This window comes from Atractosteus spatula, chromosome 18, assembly GCF_055471065.1.
Source record: "Atractosteus spatula isolate fAtrSpa1 chromosome 18, fAtrSpa1.hap1, whole genome shotgun sequence".
Lineage (NCBI taxonomy): Eukaryota > Metazoa > Chordata > Actinopteri > Semionotiformes > Lepisosteidae > Atractosteus > Atractosteus spatula.
The window spans coordinates 16,866,854-16,886,166 of record NC_142723.1 but is presented as its reverse complement, the minus strand read 5'-3'; the positions used below and the strand labels follow the sequence as shown (position 1 = coordinate 16,886,166).

General features: G+C 42.2%; 1 protein-coding gene across 1 annotated transcript in view; it reads right to left on the bottom strand.

The window, feature by feature from the left end:
* The window catches only part of pkd1a (polycystic kidney disease 1a), a 108,227-nt gene that overhangs the window by 6,038 nt on the left and 82,876 nt on the right, over nt 1-19,313 (bottom strand). The window contains exons 30-46 of the mRNA XM_088936886.1: nt 17,242-17,452; nt 16,405-16,531; nt 15,766-15,882; nt 14,920-14,969; nt 14,035-14,222; nt 13,435-13,540; nt 12,284-12,399; nt 11,678-11,880; nt 10,760-10,954; nt 10,196-10,335; nt 9,399-9,529; nt 8,589-8,745; nt 8,130-8,255; nt 7,123-7,297; nt 3,408-3,695; nt 2,831-2,965; nt 345-659 (exon numbers count right to left, since the gene is read on the bottom strand). Coding sequence (XP_088793012.1) covers nt 345-659; nt 2,831-2,965; nt 3,408-3,695; nt 7,123-7,297; nt 8,130-8,255; nt 8,589-8,745; nt 9,399-9,529; nt 10,196-10,335; nt 10,760-10,954; nt 11,678-11,880; nt 12,284-12,399; nt 13,435-13,540; nt 14,035-14,222; nt 14,920-14,969; nt 15,766-15,882; nt 16,405-16,531; nt 17,242-17,452 — 2,780 coding nt within the window. The remainder of the gene's footprint in view (nt 1-344; nt 660-2,830; nt 2,966-3,407; nt 3,696-7,122; nt 7,298-8,129; nt 8,256-8,588; nt 8,746-9,398; nt 9,530-10,195; nt 10,336-10,759; nt 10,955-11,677; nt 11,881-12,283; nt 12,400-13,434; nt 13,541-14,034; nt 14,223-14,919; nt 14,970-15,765; nt 15,883-16,404; nt 16,532-17,241; nt 17,453-19,313) is intronic.

Sequence of the window (19,313 nt, the reverse complement as noted above, 5' to 3'; positions counted from 1 at the left end):
GGAAAGGGCGCGCTCTGGGGATCAGGGGGATACGCAGGGAGCCCCGAGCCCACATGAGGAGTGAACCCGAGGGAGTGGGCAAGCGAAGACGACTGGAAGGCAAGAAGACAGCCATAATTAACCCTCTCTCTCATCCCCGTTGCAAGAACATGAGCACCAAACAAAACCTGCAGTACGAATGAGAAGGAGATCAAAAGCCAAGACAAAAAAGGACAAGTGGAAAGAGAAGTGAGAGAAGGCTGAGGCAAGTACATCTGTGCTCGAGCTCGCGTGAAAAGACATGTCCCCCCCTTCCTTCACTGCTTTGTTCGAAACCCGCCGTGCCCCCCGGCGGAAAGACAAACCTCTTTGGTCTTGCTGAGCCCCATCCACACCTTCAGCCTCCTCAGGAAGAGCTCTACCATCTCGTAGTCCTGCGGCTCGAAGGCGGGCCTGTACAGCTCAGAGCGCACCAGCGCGTAGCTCCTGAGCAGGGCGGCGGGGAACAGGCGGAGCACCAGCCAGCCCTGAATGACCCCGTAGCTGATGAGATAGGCCAGGGAGAGGGCGGACGGCCGCGGCAGAGACAGCCTCCGCGCCAGGAGCCCCTGCGGCACGCCCAGAAGAGAGAGGAAGGCTGAGCCCACGCTGCTGTAGCCCTCCGCTGAAGAAGAGAACACCTGATGGGGGATAGGGGGGGAGGGGGAGGTTAAACCTGGTGCAGAACCGTGTGGGTTATGCACGGCCTTTTCATCCTCCAATCACGCTATTTCTCCCCTGGGAGAGAGGACGCCGTGCCATTAGTTCACCTTCTTGGTGAAGCTGGAAGCTGAAGCCGTGTCATGACTGGAATAAAACAAGAAGAAGGCAGTTTTCTTTCTTTCTCCACAAGGTTTGAAAATGCTCAATATTTAAACGTTGTCAAATTCCCGTTTCTTTACAGTTTCAGTTTTCAATACAGCCCTGTATTGCAATCAAGCCTCTCCTTACTTTGTCACGAGATCCGAGTGTAGTGTGACTGTACTTGTGCAGTATGGAGTTTATTCCGGGGAGCACTGTCCATTCTTGTTGCTTGATTCATTCTGGTGTTCCTTAAATTCACTGTTATGCTCCGCCATCCTCTAAAGGCAACCTTCAGATTTCCTGAGTGGTCATTTTGAAAATACTTAGAATAAGCCACCAATTTCCTGGGACATGCATTTGCCAAGCCTAATTCTGTGCAGATCTTTGAAGCAGAAGCTCAACTTCTGAAATATTTATATAAATGTGTTCAGAAAAAAAAGAAACCAATTAATCCCCTTCGGCTGTATAACTGTGTATGATTTTTCCTTTGCTTCTGTAGAGATACATTGTAAAATAATGCAGGGAATTACTTTTTAAGATGATATTCAGACATGGGTGGATGTTAAGATCATTATGGTGTTGCAAAGGCATATTCATTCTTTTCTGAGCCCAGTGGAACCATGACATAGTGGAATACTCGCAGCTACATTTTCTTTTCCTTTTTGTGAAGACAAGATGAGGACAGATGCCTTTTAGCTGCAAAGCTGCCAGGTGAGCTGCCAATCATTTTGAAGACCACAGAGTCAAAACACTACAACATAGATCTTTAACAAAAAAAACTAAGATTTAAAAATGTTCAAGGTGAAGAGAGCACTTTTAAAACAGCTTAAAAGGTACTTATTAGATTTCTCTGGAAGCATTTAAAGATAAAGTGTTCTCTGGTTCTTGGAAAATGGCTACAATTTTCTAAGAGCAAATGATTCTGCTGCAGTCACCATGCTGAGAAAGACGATATAAATAGTAATGCAGGTATTGAGCTGCCACTAAAGGAGACACATGAGTAGTGATACGTTTTTCTTCTTTATATGTAGATACATTTTTATTTTACTGAAACTGAATCTGAATAGTTCATTTAATTAGTGATCATAAATGCCATTATTATAAATCTATAAGCAAACTGGAGGCTGTAGGTACAGTAAAAGCAGACAGGTTTCCAATTAGTGGTGACTCTTATGCTTTTTGGTGTGAAGCACCCAGAAAAAACCGACACAAACATGGGGAGAACATACGAACTCCACACAGACAGCACCCCAGGTCTAGAATTGAACCCAGGGCTGCAGAGCTACAAAGCAGCAATGCTAACCACAGCACCACCCTGCTGCCCATTCAAGTAGTAAAAATACTCCCTTTTTTACTACTTGAATGCTCAAGCTAGACACTATTACAGGTGAATGAAGTTTCACCCACATGAAAAGTGTATTCATGTGTGATTCAGCAAAGTGGAAAGTGGTAAATACTTTAGCAAGGATACAGAAACTCACTGAATCGCTGTTCCATTTTCTGTTGTCACGAAACTCCAAAAGACTATGTGCCTTTTCAAATACCCTAACATCAGGCACACTGACTGGCACATTCAATGGAAATGATCAGGAGACATTCTGCAAAATCCCTGGACTAAGTTATTTCTCGAAACGAGCCCTCAAAAGCGGGACTACATTTGAAATGACTAAAACATCCAGGCTGATCCTGCTGAGTTCAATATTTAACAAAAAGATCTGGGTTTTCTCAAATTCCTATGCTTAGGCTTTACAGGCCTGTAATGTAGGCTGCTATCCATCACTAATAAATAAGAAAAGACAGACAAGAGGAGGCCATGCTGCCTATTTAGACGTTTGTAGTTAACTGATCCAAAGATCGCATCCGGCTATTTCTTGACAGAAACCAAAGACTGCTTTGAAATGTGGGCAGCCGCATTCACCAAGCCACGGAGCGATTCCTCTGGGATTCCCTTCCCCTTTCCTAGGGTTTATGCTGCCATACTCTGTCACAGAGGTGAAAGCCGGCCTACCAGGTAGCCCAGCTGGGAGTAGGCCAGGAGCAGGAGAACGAGAGCCACCGTCACTGCCAGCAGGTCCTTGGCCGCGCGGCGCAGGGTCTTCCCAAATATGGACCACTCCCTCAGGAACCGCAGCTGGTGAGAGACCTGAGGGCCGGGAGGACCAGCTGTCAAGCAGTATCTCTGACCCGGAAATAACTGGCTTTGGGTACTGAGGCAGAGAACCAAGTGGATTGGTCTATGGAGAACTTTACTCAGCTGTGTCTTGGATGCTCATTCAATAATTTTGAGACTTCGTTACTGGTGGCATAACAATTTTTTCCTCTAACAGTGAACGTATCGTTGAAAACATCAAGGTATGATTAAGTATGGTCTCTATTATTGTCACCTTTTTCGTGCATGTTTTAATACATGTCACGTATTCCGCAAGAGTAATGGCACATAGGAGGAGAGTTGGTGATGTCAATGTTCATTTGCCTTTACTCTAATCTTAGGACGGACAGAAACCTGAAGTGTAACTACCCACAGCAGAGGGAGAAGCCTTTCGCGTTCATCTGCTTGGGTCTTGGGGAGGTTTGTGAGGATTTACCTTCAGAATCAGCAGAAAGAGCAGCACAGCCGCCAGTTCAGTGAAGACTGCGCTCTGGAAGGCGAACTGGTAGAAATCGGTGAAGCCCTCCCGGTGCTGGAGGAAGGCGTCCCACTGCCGGTCAGCGAGGGACACGCGGCTTAGGTGCACGACCACAGTGCACAGAGAGAGGGCGATGGTGCACCACTGAGCAATGTTCCATGGCTGGGTGAAGTAGCGACATCCCTCTCGCCTCACCGCCATGCCTTCATGAGCCAAAAAGTAAATCGCAAATGCCAAAAGGAACACCTAGGGCACACACAGGGAAGCAGGCTTTTAAACCAATTTGGAAAATGAAGATACATACACAATTTCTCCTCTTATTTAAGCATTATATGTCCCAACCCATACAGCAGAGGAATATAGAGAAATGCAGTATGTATTGCATGTTCACTGAGATTTAAAAACTATCCACAGAGATATGCAGAAAACCATTCTAAATGTATAACCATATAGAACCATACAGATTCAAATTGAGATTGACAGAGGGGGTGAACGTAGCTGAACTCCCTGACAGCAGCTTTCTTTTTTTTCTGTTTTTGTTTCAGTCCTACATCAATTTACCACTTCTGTAGGTTTAATCTTCTGTTTCTATTTCTTACCGCAGAAGAAGAATCTGTCAAAAATGAATAAAACATCGACTACGGCAGTTATTTATGACACAGGCTATCTCACATGTTCCCTTGAGAACTAAAACAGAAAATTGTGCGCTTATCTTGAAGGCCAAGTGCTCGTTATAGACTGCTGAAAGCCAAATGCTTGATTTGATTGAAAAAAAAGCATTACATGATTAATTCTTTAGGATAAAAGCCCAGAGTGCTTTTAAGTTAATTTACTTTAAAAAATGCTATTTAGACATTACAGATTGTTGGCTGAGCAGAATTGCACACGCAGCACTGTCAAGAAATCATAAAACCAGCCGGCTTCACTGCAGCTGAAGAGTTTTAAAGCTTACAAAGTCAGAAATGTTTTTACAGCACATTAGGGCAGTACATGTTAATTTTGAGAAGCTAATAAGTCCCCCTAGTGTGTATAAGATGATGAAATATTAGGTATAAGGTGAAAACTATATAAGCATATTTGTACTAAACATTCCTCCTCTTTCTATCCTAAAGTTTTTTGCTTTTTATACAGAGTACCATACATAATAATTTTCAAAATTGGCATTACCAAATGATATTTATATTATTTAAACATAATATTGAATATCCAGTTGTGCCAGTTATACTATACTATCTATATTACTTTCTAAATCAGAAGATAACATAAGATTGTTTTGATTCCTATTATTTCCTATTTTGCTTGTGTCGTGAAGTGTCTTTCTATTAGAGTTGTTAGTATTTTGACTTGGATAATCTGTCAATTTAATCATGCACTGCAGACAAAAATGTTTTATTAAAAAGACACTCAAGGAACCCATGTTTTTATCAGTAAAAGGAGAAACTGGTTTTAAAGCAAAAAAAAATAATATTAAGATTTCTGTAGAGAATGCACAAACTATTTTTTTACATGTGATACATTAAAACTTTGACATCAAACCTGCTGTGCAAAAACACCAGTTGTCTGTAGAAAATACACTCCCATGGTGTAGAATTGAAGTGGGAAGAGGCAAAGTAGCTTGTTAAACTCCATCTAATAAGTGCTTCTAATCAGCTAACCTTTAGCAAATGACACAGCTTGGCCTTCTGTCAGAAAACGTCCCTGTTATTTAAAAAGAATAAACTGCATACAGTTGCAAGGGAAAGTTTGTGAACACTTTGGAATTACCTGGATTTCTGCATTAATTACTCATAAGAATGTGGTCTGATCTTCAATTAAGTCACAATAATAGACAAACACAATCTGCTTAAACTAATAACACACAAACAATTGTACTTCTTCTCGTCAATACTGAACACATTGTTTAAACATTCACAGTCTAGGTTTGAAAAAGTATGTGAACCTCTAGCCGAATGACTTCTCCAAAAGCTAAGCTAAGCTCAGGTGTTCCAATCAATGAGATGAGATTGGAGGTGTGGGCTGGAGGTGCCCTGCCCTATAAAAAAGGCACACAAAGGTTTCTTACTGATAAGAGTCTGCTCTTCTCAAGAAAGAGTTGTTCATCTGAACCATTCCCTGATCAAAAAAAATATCAGAGGACCTTGGAAGAATTGTACTGTAGATGCATAAAGCTGGAAAGGGCTACAAAAGCATTTCTAAAGGCCTGGGTGTTCATCAGTCCAGAGTAAGACGAATTATCTACAAATGGAGGAAATTCAGTGCTGTTGCTACTTTCCCTAGGAGTGAGCGTCCTGCAAAGATCACTGCAAGAGCGCAGTGTGTGATTCTGAAGGAGGTGAAAAGGAGGTTGTGTTAAGGGAAGGACACCACGGAGGAAACCACTGCTCTCCAAAAAAACATTGCTGCACGTCTGAAGTTTGCAAAAGATCACCTGGATTTTCCACAATGCTTCTGGGACAACGTTCTGTGGATGGATGAGACAACAGTTGAACTCAGAATGGCAGAAATGCACAACGCTATGTTTGGAGGGGTCCGTCATCTGAAGCTTAATAGAAGTTGGGTGATGACCCGAAACACAAGAGTAAATCAACAGAATGTCTTGAACAGAAGAAAACTTGTTATGGAAATGCCAAGTCAGAGTCCATACCTCAACCCAATTGAGATGCTGTGGCGTGACTTGAAGAGAGCTGTTCATGCAAGGAATCCCAGAAATATCAATGAACTGAAACACTTTTTTAAGGTGGAATGGTCTAAAATTCCTCCTAACCATTGTGTGAGTCTCATCAGCAGCTACAGGACAGAGCATTTGGTGGAGGTTACTGCTGCTAAAGGAGGTTCTACCATTAACTAATACAAGGGTTCACATACTTTTTTTTTTTCCCTGCCTGGACTGTGAATGTTTAAATGATATGTTCAATATTGACAAGATGATGTACAATTGTCTGTTATTAGTTTGAGCAGACTGTTTGTCTATTATTGTGACTTAACTGAAGATCAGACCACATTTGTATAAGCAATTTAATGCAGAAATCCAGGTAATCCCAAAGGGTTCACAAACTTTCTTGCAACTATACTTCTTAGCCCCTTTAATGTGACCTATGTTTAAGCTTGTTTGAATGTACATATTTCACATACTGGCAGTTTTCCAGTACACTTTTACTTATAGCACACTACTTAACCTATAGCCCAATGGGAACCAGTCCAATTCCTTTTTAATCTAAGATATAAGACACAGTTTATATACCCCATAGATTTTTTTTTTTTCACTGCCTTTCACACAAATATTTATATTTCCACTCACTGCAACTACAGAGTGTATTAGTAGCCATAGTTGCCTGTCATACTCTGCCTTAGACCTGTTATAACAGTCAAACAACATAACTAATTCTTCTAGTGAGACATGGTGATGCCATACCTTTACAATATGGGAAAAAAGTAGCATGATATTTTTGCTTAGCTCCACTTCTAGAAATGGAATTACTCTCTACTCACAGCTTTATCATAAATTTAAGATGAACTGCATAGCTTAATCTAATCAGGTGTTACTAGTTCAAAACTGTCACCTAATCCAAGAGGTAGACAATTTTAAATAAAATGCCCAGACACTGTGTGAGTACAAGATCTCAAGCAGTGTCTTACTTTCCACTTGCTCTTGTAGTAGAAAAAGGAATATTACCATCATGAGGAGCAGTAGGTCCAGGCCGGAGCTCAGTCTCCGTAAACTCATGGCTTTGATGTCCATGCTGGCCAGAGTTCCTGCGGAGAGGGAGAACTCCACCAGGAACGTGACCACGGCGAACACATCTGTATTGGTGTTATACAGAGTGAACTCCACAAACAAAGCCTTGCTCCTGCACAGCAGACAGATGAGAAAAGAAAACGGGAAGTAAGAAACAGAAGAATGAACAGCATGAACGAAGCTACGGAGGGGAGGCCATGTCTAGAGCTCTCCCTCAGCTGTCCTGTTACTGTAGGGGGCGGATCTGATTTTGTGCTGCTGGTTACTCACCCACCTGATTCATCACTCGGGGAAGGTATAAACGATTTACCCACTACAGATTAAGAAAATCATGTAAGATTAATTTATTGGACATCAGTATAACTGTAACACACTAGGCACTTTAACTACTGTGTCAATCAATTACACAGGAGCACAGTACATTTGTGTTAAATAAGACCTGAAATAAGTACAAAAACACCACATTCTGGTTTTGTGTAAATTCAGCTTGTGAAGTTCTAAATGAGCAATTCACCTGAGAAATAATAATTATGTAATCGCCCATAAGTGTTGTTTCCTCCAAAACAGTGACAACAACACTAAGAGCAGAACAACTTCAACTCAAATTATACATGTGGAATTCTTATTTGTGCTGCTCTCTTCTGATATTTCTGGCCATTTAGCCTGAAGAATCCCACATACATGTGCAGTTTTACTCTCATAACCAGTGCAGCCAGGTCGCTCTATTTATGGAGGCTGTCTCTGATAAAGTTGGAGACCCAAATCAAAGCTTCCAAGCTCTCTTCTCTGAGAGTCAGTGTGCCATGGGGAAAAACAGACTTGGAAATGACTTGATGTTAGTCAACCATTGGCAAGCTCTGTGCCACATCTGGAACACGTCGGAGCTGGCAATGTGTTTGCTGACTTGAGCCTTTCTTAACGACCATTCCCATTTCTCTACTCACATTTTGTCCAGCCAGTTGAAGTTCTGTAGGTGTTGCAGAATTACTTTGGATACATCTGCAGATCTCTTCAGCTCTTGGATATAGCCTCCACTGTTATAAATGGAGAGCTTACCCCAATACCAAACCCTTCGAGAGAAGAAGACCCACAAGAGCAAAACTTAGAAATGGGATCCAATGGCTGGTTCACACATTTCAACCACAAAGGAACTCTAGACTCTCCAAAACCAGCTCTTAATGTAGTAAACTCAAATTGCTTTTAATAATGTTTAGGACACTCATAATGGCAAGAATACATCTCTGACATTTTACTCCTAATGCCTCTTAATGTTTCTGATGCCTAGGAATGTGTAACCGTTAGAATAGAGCATTAATTTCTGGGACAGGATAAAAGGCTACATACTATACAAAAAAGTGTGAACATTATCCCATTACAACATTACATTAGAACAGGCTGCTTACCCTGTGAAGTCAGGTGGGGAGCTGACCCATCTCTGAGTCAGGTTGAAGCTTGATCTGTCCAACTCAATGCTGTGTGTTCCATTATCCACAGTGGAAGCAAACTGTTTGCACTCTCCTAAGAGGAAGCCTGTATTGAAATAATCTTCCAAGGTACAGCCTATTGGTGAAAAAAGAAATTGCATTAGTGAAGTTTGCGCGGCAAGTTTGTATAAACTCACACATGAAATACAAAATAACAGCAAAAGAAATCTCCTGCAACAAAGTTCACAAAGTCAGAGAGTGCACTGATCTTGTGGAACAGCCATGATACAGGTAAATTCATCATGCTGGTTAACACTGGTCACCAACAGGGTTGATCAACATGAGGTCTACAGTGAAAGTCATAAGTTATAGGGTTGTTGTGTGTGGCTGCTGTTACATACAGATTGCGCTTTGTGCTAGATCCTGTCCCAGTCCTCCTACAGACACTGATCACGCAGACACCTATTCCTTCGTATCAAGATTCCAGTCTCTCCTCTAGATGCACTAAACCACGCAGCAAACGTTTAATTCTGATGAGCAGGGCATGCAAATCCCTTCATTCTAATCTCACACGAAAGCCAAGTCGGTCTCTACCACCCTAATGACATGAAGGAGCTGTTCTCTAAAGACCATACACTTGTGCACTCTCCAGTATAACAGCACCAGGTGGCACTGCCAGCACCATCTGTCGTCTGGGTACTACTGCCTCTCCTGCTGGAGGTTTTTGTTACAGTCTAGCTTCCTCTTTTATTTCATTTTCGTTTGGAAAGAGGGAATAACTGCTCCCACCTTCCCGGGCGCGGATCTGTCGAAGGCGAGGAGACCCCAGGAGGATGCTGCTGGTCTCTTTCAACAGGGTGTCATTGTTATACAGGTATGGGATCAGAGAGCCGGACAGCCACAGCCAGACGTCCTCATGTCTGAGAGGCAAAGCAAAGCAATAGTGGATTCAGTTGATCTCATCTGGGCTACTTCTTTGTTTTCCATTAACACTGCAGTTGCAAAGAGCTTCACAAAATCTAACCCTGGGGAATATTCTGTTTTTTTTGTCCATTAAAGTTCTTTCACCACAATGTCCAAGAGTAGATTTTAGCCCCTATTGTTTCCAGATAATAAACACTTAACATACTGTGCAAAAGTATTAGATTGGGCCTATTGTTGTACAATATTGGCAACTGCTGTATAGTTCTTTAAAGAGCTCTGTGCCAAAGTGTTGCAAAGTGGGCTACAATAAACTGACTGGCTGATTAAAGATATCAAAGACTGTGGCCTTTCAGGTTCTGAGAGTTGAAAAACAGAGCTACAGTATATATGTCAATTCAACAATGCATATATATATACAGTATATTTGAGTTCAAGAATGAATTCAACAAAGCATAAATATAGACACACAATCTGCTGAAACAAACACAAACTACTGTATATTTTCAAAACTAGCATAAAAATGTAACTGTACTATAACTATACTTTAAATGTCTGATTTTGTTTTTACTGTGTTTTATATTTATTGTGTGTAGTACCATACAGCACAGCGCTTCTAGTCTGGTCAGAAAATGCCTGTCAGTGAGACGTATTGTTATTATTACTTCCTGATGCTGCTGAAAGTGGTGGAATGGAGCCTCTGCTGGAGCAAAGCCTGCAGCTGCCGGCTGCTGGCATCTCTCGCCGAGTCTCCGTAGTTAATGAGCAGCACGACGAGAAGGAACAGCATGTAGACAAGGAAGTTCTGAAAGAGAAATCACAGCGCGTTTAACTGGCAGCCAAAATCGCTCGGGTCACTGATCTTGGCCAGGCCACTAAGGGCAGGATTAAATTAAAACCTTGAATCGTTCGCCAATTGCAAACCTAAAGCCAATTGCCCAACAGCAGTGAACTGTACTGTTAGCAAGAGTCCCTGTCTGTGCCTTTGTGTTGGCTGGGATGGCCTCTAGTTCATTTTCTCATCTACGGATAAAGTGGTTACTGAAAATGGCTTAGGAACCCATAGAAAACTGTACGCAACACTGTAAATAGGAAAACCTTATTTGGAAAAAGGAAAAAAAAAACTACTAACATAATTTTTTGTCTCAAAACTTGCAGGAGTGATCCCTAAACTAAATTGTCTGACTTGGTACATTGGTGTGCATGCATAGGTGCTTCTTTCAACCTACCGTCAACATTCGGTGAAGGATTCTCACTTTCTTGGCTTCCTCCCTGGCCTGGAACAGAGCGAAGCCCTGCGGAGGGCGCACTTTCTGAATCCTCTCGGACACGTGCAGCACCCGGGGACATGCCACCAGGGTATCCTGCTCTTCGGGCTGAACTCTCTTCACCACCAGGCTGAAGTAGAAAGCCTCCGCCAAGATCTACAGCAGCGGAAAGCAGACGAGAACTTCAAAACCCTGCAGCAGGTACACGGGGAGTCCTTCAAGTCACCAGGCACGAAATCACAAAGCTGTGGGGCTACAATCTGCCACAATGAAAGTAAAAGACTTTAGGCCTATAGAAATAGAAACTATTTTCTAAGTGTAGAGAAACTGACTAAAAAAGGAAGAGCCAGTATAGTACTGTATACAATATGACATTCACTTAACAGAGACAAAATAATATATGGGTTTTGAACTAAAGTACTCTATAAGTAACAAGTAATAGGTTTATTCCATGCTGAAAAAAAGAAGAAAGAGAACACAACGTTTCGGCCGTGGAGCCTTCTTCAGGTGTGAAGTCTCTCTCACACCTGAAGAAGGCTCCACGGCCGAAACGTTGTGTTCTCTTTCTTCTTTTTTTCAGCATGGAATAAACCTATTACTTGTTCCTTTGCAGCCTACGCATGCTGACGCAGCTACCCACCTGAACTACTACTCTATAAGTAGGCAATTTTGAGTTTAGGGTGACCATAACCACACAATTGCAAGCCAAAACAATGAACTGTCAATAAAGCTTTCAGGGCATTTTTAAAAGGATCTTATAGCATCAGGCACCAGGGAAGCAATACTCTGCTTGCACATAAATTGGTTAAGCTCCAGAAGTCCCTAGGGCCAGCACGGAGAGGTGTGGATTTGTTTCAATGAGTCTGAACTGTACTGTACCTTCAGCGGCTCCAGTACGAAGAAGGAGGCCAGGAAGCTGAAGATCCCGGAAATGATCCACATGAGGGCCACGCTGGAGCTGAACCGGAGCCCAATCCACACGGATACACCGGAGGAGACGACACAGAGCAGGAGGCTCAGGACATGAGCGGCCGGACTGCACCAGTACGGGAAGAGCATCCTCTTCGACAGCTCTGTCACCACTGCAAGCGCACCACAGAAAGGGACCTCACTGCCATGCAGGCTAGCTCAGGGTTTTGGGGCTGCCTTGAAATTTCATTTCATTCACAATTACTTTGTTTTTGTGGGGCTTTTTAAAGAGCTTCCACAAGTGTATGACATTAGACTTGTGGTCACCGAGGGACAAATAACAGCTGCTGTGACAAACACAAGAAAAACACTCACAATTGAATATTTATTTTGCCCGTACTTAAAGATTCACCATTAAGCAATATATAGTGATTTGTACTGGACATAAACACTAACAATTAGTACATTTAGTAGAGTGTTTTGTATCACAGCACTGTAACAATACAGTATTTCTGCAAGAACAGTAAATACATAATTTTCCCTAAGATTACATAAACCTGAATTTAGAGAAAATACCAGTTCTGGAAGTGAATGCAGACTTGGGGGGCTCCCTCCTTATTGTCCCAGCGGGAACAGGTTCATTCAGCTTCTGGAGCAGGATCACTTCAGTCTTGTCTCCAAAAATACTGGACCTGGGACAAAGAGATCAGGAAACAAATACTCAAAACACATCTCATAATCTTGAAAAGCGCCAGAGTACTAATATGAGGCAAATGCCCTGGGAATGAATTCAAATGTAGAATTTTAAATAAAAGTGGAGTCTGGATATGAAGATGCAGTTGCTATTCCTCATCATTTAATACTTCTAGAATATGAGGTAAATGTGCCCGTAGGACATTGGCCCGTTTTCATTTAAAGTCTTTTTAAACATTTATGGTAATAACTGAATCCAGTTAGGAAATTTATCAGAAGAAGCCTGAAGCCATACTTGTAATAAAAAGCAAATCCGACCGTATACTCCCCCCCTTCAGTCATGGAATAAATCTTGGATTTAAGCTAAAAATAAAAAATCTAATATCAGACAGAACACAAACATTTGAGAGCTGCTGAATCCTGCCATTGTTGATAAAGAGTTAATTCTTAACGAAATATTTTTCATACAATATGAGCTGGCATTCGTCCGTCCAGGGTGCAGTCCTGCCTTCCAAGGGATCCTTACCAGGAAAAAGTGGTTTTCCGATACTGGGTGGATATATTATTTGGCATTTGTCACAGAAATAATAATAGACCAAGAGTGCTCATTAACAGCAGCCAAGACATGAGAAATCAAATGAATAAAAACACATTAGGCAAGGGTTTCTGAGTGCCTTAACTATTTCATATCAGGGGTTTGAGTCCATGTCATGCTGCCCTTGTACAGTAGCATGAAGTAGAAACTGTAAGGTTTGATCGTGGTGACAGACTGGCCTCTCCTTCAACCTGAACGTCAGTGCGTGAGCTTATGCATTTGGAAGGAAGGCACAGAAACGAGTGTCAGAACGGTGACTTGATGGCTGCGTGGGTCAGCGGAGCTTGGGTGCATGGTCTCACACTCTCCCTGGCTCTCGGCTCTAAACTCAGAGGTAAAGAAAACCTGGGCGATTCCAAATTAGAAATGAAAAATAAAACATTATGCAAGGGCCAGGTAATGCTTAGGGTTAAATGCTCAATCTGGCATTTCTACTTACAAGTCTGCCATTTCGCTCTCTGTCTGAGAGAAGTATTGCTGAGCCTCTCGCAGTTTAGACATCTGCAGTTGTCCATCAGCTAAGATCTTCTTTATTAAATCCTCATCTAGGAGAAAAAGATTGCATAAACCCCTGGGACTGCAAAATACCTACAGTTAGACGGGTAAATTATTTCTCCTGTGGTGTACACAACAGACAGAGCCGTACTGAAACCATTAACGTTTTAATGTTGCAACTTAAGATGCCACTGTTATACATTGCAAGTCGCTCTCATGTGGGAAAGTTTCTTGGATGGGTCCTCATTCGCCCTGTGCTGTACAGTGTCTGTATCATTAAGGTAAGCTGATTAATGCCAATGTTTGAAGCGGCAGGAAGGTATTAATACAGAAAAAAACAAGTCAGATCGGGAGACAGTTCACTATTTTATACTGAGTGCAGTATTAGATATTTCCAATGACATCCACACAGATGCATTCCATTACTGAACTTGCAGGGTATAGCACCTGCTTTAGCTTCTTCTTACCACATGGGAACGGAAAAAAAAAAAACAGACAACTCCACTGATCATCCAGCGTGCTCATGCAAAATGACCTGCAGTACCTGAAGCGGTAAAGTACTTGTTCCGGTTATTGTACTCCTCCTCCTCCGATGCCAGGGTCATGTCCACTCCGAGATGGCGGCTGCCCTGTCCCCTCTTCAGCTTGGGCAGGTGGCCGACCATGATGGAGGGGTCTTTGAGAAGGTCGGGCCAGTTAGCCACACTCTCCTGGAAGTTCGTTTTCTGCAAACTGGGAACAGTCCGAATTCAGCCGCAGGCAAAAAACATTCAGGACTTTCAGGCAAAAGCCATACACCCAACTCCCTGGGTTATGTAAGGGTTCCAGACCGAAAGCCGTTCCGTAAGATGATTTGTGCGAGAACTGGAAGCAATCCTTTCTTCACTGTGGCATGACCACACATAGGGAATGACTATTCATGACCTTACAGCAATCCTCCCTTTTGTGACCTGCCAGTGCAGGAGAGTGAGGGAAGAGGGACAGGGAGCAGAACTGCAGGATCACCAGGGTTTGTGGTCCTTTCATGGTTAATAGGTGTGGTGATCGCGATGGGGGGTACTGAGCAACAGAGAATGTAGCAGCAGCGGTTCCCCAGTTCATACAGGGGGAGAGAACTGAAATAACGATGAATGAAAAACAATGTTTTAGGACCCTGTAATCGGAAAAATGAAACACCAAATTGTGGCGGAAGTTATACAAGATGTCACAAGGCACACTGTAAACAGAACAGGATAATTGATTCTTGTGTGCTGGTACTGCTAAATTTCATGTAGTTGTCGGCAGAATTTGGCTTTTGGCAGTTTTATGTATTAACGCAGATTTATATTCCTGCTCGGGCATGCTTCCTCTTAAACCTTCTCCTTTCATAAGGAAAGGATAAATTAAACTAAAATATGATGTGGAGAGGTTTGTAGATACTGTACTTTACCTCTTTGATGAAGCTATTGGTACGTCCAGATTGGTATCCTCAGAATATGTCTAAAGAAAAAAAAGCAGTTTAAGCATGGCTATTTTTCATCTCGGGTTTAATTTCAGCATTAAAATTCCTTTGGGATTTTTCTTCCCTTTATTTCTGAATTTAAGAAAAATTCTAATTGTGTTTCCTCGATTCAACATTTGGACCAGAAATTAAAGTACTGTATAAGAATTCTTTTTGTGATGTCTATGTCTGATACAGGCTTCTTACAGTATGGGTTGGACATACAGTATATTTGACAAATAAGGGTACCCTCTCCAGGTTATTGCACACAAACATATACACAGTGCTACCACAAGGTAACGTGTACAGTGGACTGGGTCTGAAGGTATTGGTAGAAAACGAAATCAAGCTGATGGTAGTACTGCAAAACATTTCACATTTAACCATTTCCATTATCCACACCTACATCTTCTAACCACTTTATCGAATACAAAGTCACAGGGGAGCTGGAGCCTATCGCAGCAAGCTAACGCAGGATACACCATGGATGGGATATCAGTCCATCACAGGGCACACACACATACACTCACACCAGGGGCCAGTTTTCCTAAACTGCACTTAACCTACCTGCGTGTCTTTGGCCTGTGGGAGGAAACCCACGCAAACATGGCGAAAACAAACAGTACAAACTCCACACAGACAGCACCCCAGGAACTGAACCCAGGGCCCCAGTGCTGCAAGGCAGCAATGCTCACCACTGTGAGCGTACTCGTATTCAAGAGATGCATAACATGGTATGGCAAATAACAGCGAGAATACCTGTATACAGTTCATCACCCTTGAGAGAGACATTACCTCCCCTGGAATCCCGTTGAAAATGAGGAAGGAGCTGCCGGCAATGGAGCTATCCAGGTAATCATCAATCTCTAGTGACTCCTGGTCAAGCTGAGGCACAGGCTGCTCCACACAGACCTTAGGAGAGAGAGTTGCGCTCAGCTTCCATAGAAAAACACGTCATGGCTGAATAATGCCTTTTATGTTTCTTGACAGTATTTGAAAGACTGTATTTCCAACAAACAATTTGATCCACTTTTATGATTTCCAAATCCAATCTATCCAAAACTCCGAGGGAATGCTGTACAGTATGTATTTTACTGAACCCTACTTTAGGTCTTGGGGTTGTGATATGCTGCTCGAAATCATGAGCAAATCCTGTCTTCTAAACTCATCTCACTGCCTTGCGAAATGTTATTCCTCCCAGTGGTCAGATTATTAGGGATTTTCATTTTGCAGGGCCATACTGACAGTTACACTGTCACTCTGGGTTTGGGGATCTAAAAAATCTGAATGTACTGTACAAACCTGATTTCCAGTAAGAAGCAGCTCTGGAGCCTGAGCAGTGTGCTGGATTCTCTTGGACACTTTAATCTCAAGGGGAAGAATGAGTTGCTTTCAACCTGATACTAAATGAAATTCTGTGCTGCAGTCCCTCACCTTGCTGCGGGCCATCCTGAAGAGAGCCAGCACAAACAGGTAGATGGGATAGACGATGAGACAGGTCACCAGCCCCACTGCCAATGTCTCACCACTCACAGAGGTCAGGGTGGAAACAGGTGTGTACCTGATAGCATGGGGAAATTAACAACTTATAAGCACCTAATACAGCTTTTACATCACACCCCTTGCCCCCTTATTTAAGAAAGAAAGGTTTGTGATAACACATTCCCATTAAGACAGATCTGCTAGTGGAAATCAGAAAATTATTTTAAAAAAGGACAAAACAGAAAATGAATTCTTGAGATTTTATCACAGGAGAATTTCTATAATTTATATCCCTTATTTTGTCCATAATTTGCAATTCCTGAATTGAATCCTTCAGGGAAATGGAACCAGATTACTTTACAGTATCAGACATATTTCATATCCGGTGCAAAAAAAGTCAAGTTTGTGAGGCGTGAAATAGAGGTCATAAGAATAAGTCTGATAAGTCGATCTCATTACGAAAACTTTTAACATCAGCACTATGACTGCAAATTATTAAACCAAAGTTGTTTTTCCTGGGAAACAAACCTGAGATCCGTCAGCTGAATCTGTCCTTTAAAAAGCTAAGGGCTAAAGGTACATTTGTTTTGCTAAGACAGCACTCTCAAAAGAAATAAAAACAGAACCTTCCTTTTTTACTACTGTAACTCTCTTGTGATGCTGAGGTTTCCTGTCAACATGGATGAACAATAACTTCGCTCTCAAATTTTATTTTCATGGCCAGATACACCAGGCTGATCAGGGATTTCTACAGTCCTGAATTCACAAGAGAACGGGTGGGACTTTTACCTCCGGCTCTTATCCCCCACGAGGCCGTACCACACGCTGTTGGCGAGGAGGAACAGGTGAACCAGGAGGAAGCAGCAGGTGGCCCTCTGGAGACGTGTGAATCGACTCCGGGCAGGACGTTCCCAGAGAGACAGCCAGATGTGCTTCTCTGACAGGCCTCTTTCCAGCTCTGCCACAAAGATCCTGGAAAAGCGTTGCAGTTCGGTATCCGCTACAGAGACAGAAAACCAGAGCACAGTTCGTGGAGAGAAGCTTTAAAACCCTATAACCCACTGGGATACTGCCAGAGGTGCGTTCTACTATAGCTGGATAAAAAGATCCACACCATTTCGTTTAGGGGAGGGCTTGCTACAGTATATTGAATGCATCAGAAACACCATGACTCTCTGCTGTTTTTAATTCTACAGGGAGCCCTCAACTGACCCAGAAGGCAAATCAACATTAATATTTGATATTGTGTGCTGGGCTGGCATTCATTTCTCTTACTGGGACACATTATAGGATAACACTTTTTCCAACATAATAGAAAATGTATTCACAATACTTAATATGTGGCTGAAAAGTAGAAAGAAGACACGCAATCTATCAGCAGTTGCTTTTTTTAAGATGTGTTTATGGGAATTAACCTTGTTCCTCTCTAGCTAACACACACTGACACAGCTTCCTACTCGACCTTATTTAACACTATTTAATGTTTACATTCCAGCAACTAGCCTCCTGCCCTGCGCTAAACAAGTTTTTTCTTGAAATTCACCAGAAACAGATACAATAAAATGAAGAACCTAAAATAATATCAAGAAAGAGCGCCACGTCCTATACTGTATCTACATAATTCAAAGTGGGTCATAACAATCTTCTTCCTAATGACACAAATGGCTTTGCAAAAGATCTACATGGACAAAACAAGTGAAGAACCTGTAATTACAACTAATGGAATTTCTTTGCTCACTGCTGGTAAAAAAAAAAACAGCAGCTTAGGGTAAAAATGCATTAAAGGGAAAATATTCATGGCAACAGGGCAAACTATATGAAAATGTCTTTTTTTCCCACAAGAAAAATAAAACACAACACACAATGGAACTTTCATCTTGAGTTAACGCCAACTATATAAAATTCCACATCAGCCTTTTGGAAAATTCTCACTGGATTGCTACACTTGGTTCTCCCCCAAACGAGGACATTAAGATACAGTATAACTTACTGCAAACTGGCTAATATCAGATCTTGCACTGGATATACACAGTGTGACAAAAGACGTTCATAAAATATATTGAAAGGGACTGCCACACAACAAAATGCCCCAGTGCCCGTAGAGCACTGAGGTGTTTGAGATTTATTGTAACTGTTACAATAAATTTAAAAATCAACTTGACAGAGTAAAAATCAAAAAGCTTTGATGGCTCACAGCACTCATTTACTGTGTATTTATCATCACAAAGGCAACCCCCTGCTCATCACATACAGGTATATAGATATATTATGGCTTAGTTAACAAGAATGGCGTCTTTCTGGATATGCTTATGATCTGCCGATGTACTATGTACTGTACATTTGATGTTTCTAGGTCAAACACTCAAAGTGTAAAGAACACAAAAACCTAGTTCAAGGATGCTGATCTGAAGTTTGTATTCGGAGGAAATGGCCTTTACTTTTTCTGAAGAAAAAAGACTCAAACCTCACAAAAAAGAACTCTACAGATTTTGTTGTCAAAATGTGGAGCTGAGTATTCATAGCAATATTGCACGTCAGTGATTGCTATTTCACTGACGGTAAAATGTGTTGGGCGGCACAGCGCCACACTGAAAACTTGCAGCCCTGGGGCCCCGGGTTCAATTCCAGACCTGGGGTGCTGTCTGTGTGGAGTTTGCATGTTCTCCCCATGTCCGTGTGGGTGTCCTCCCACAGTCCAAAGACATTCCTGCAGGATTGACCTCTGGGAAAATTGGCCCTGGAGTGAGTGTTTGTGTCTGTCTGCCCTGTCACGGACCACCGTGCTGTCCAGGGTGTACCCCGCCTTGTGTCCACTGCTTTGCTGGGATAGACTCCAGCACACCTGCAACTGCAAATGGGGT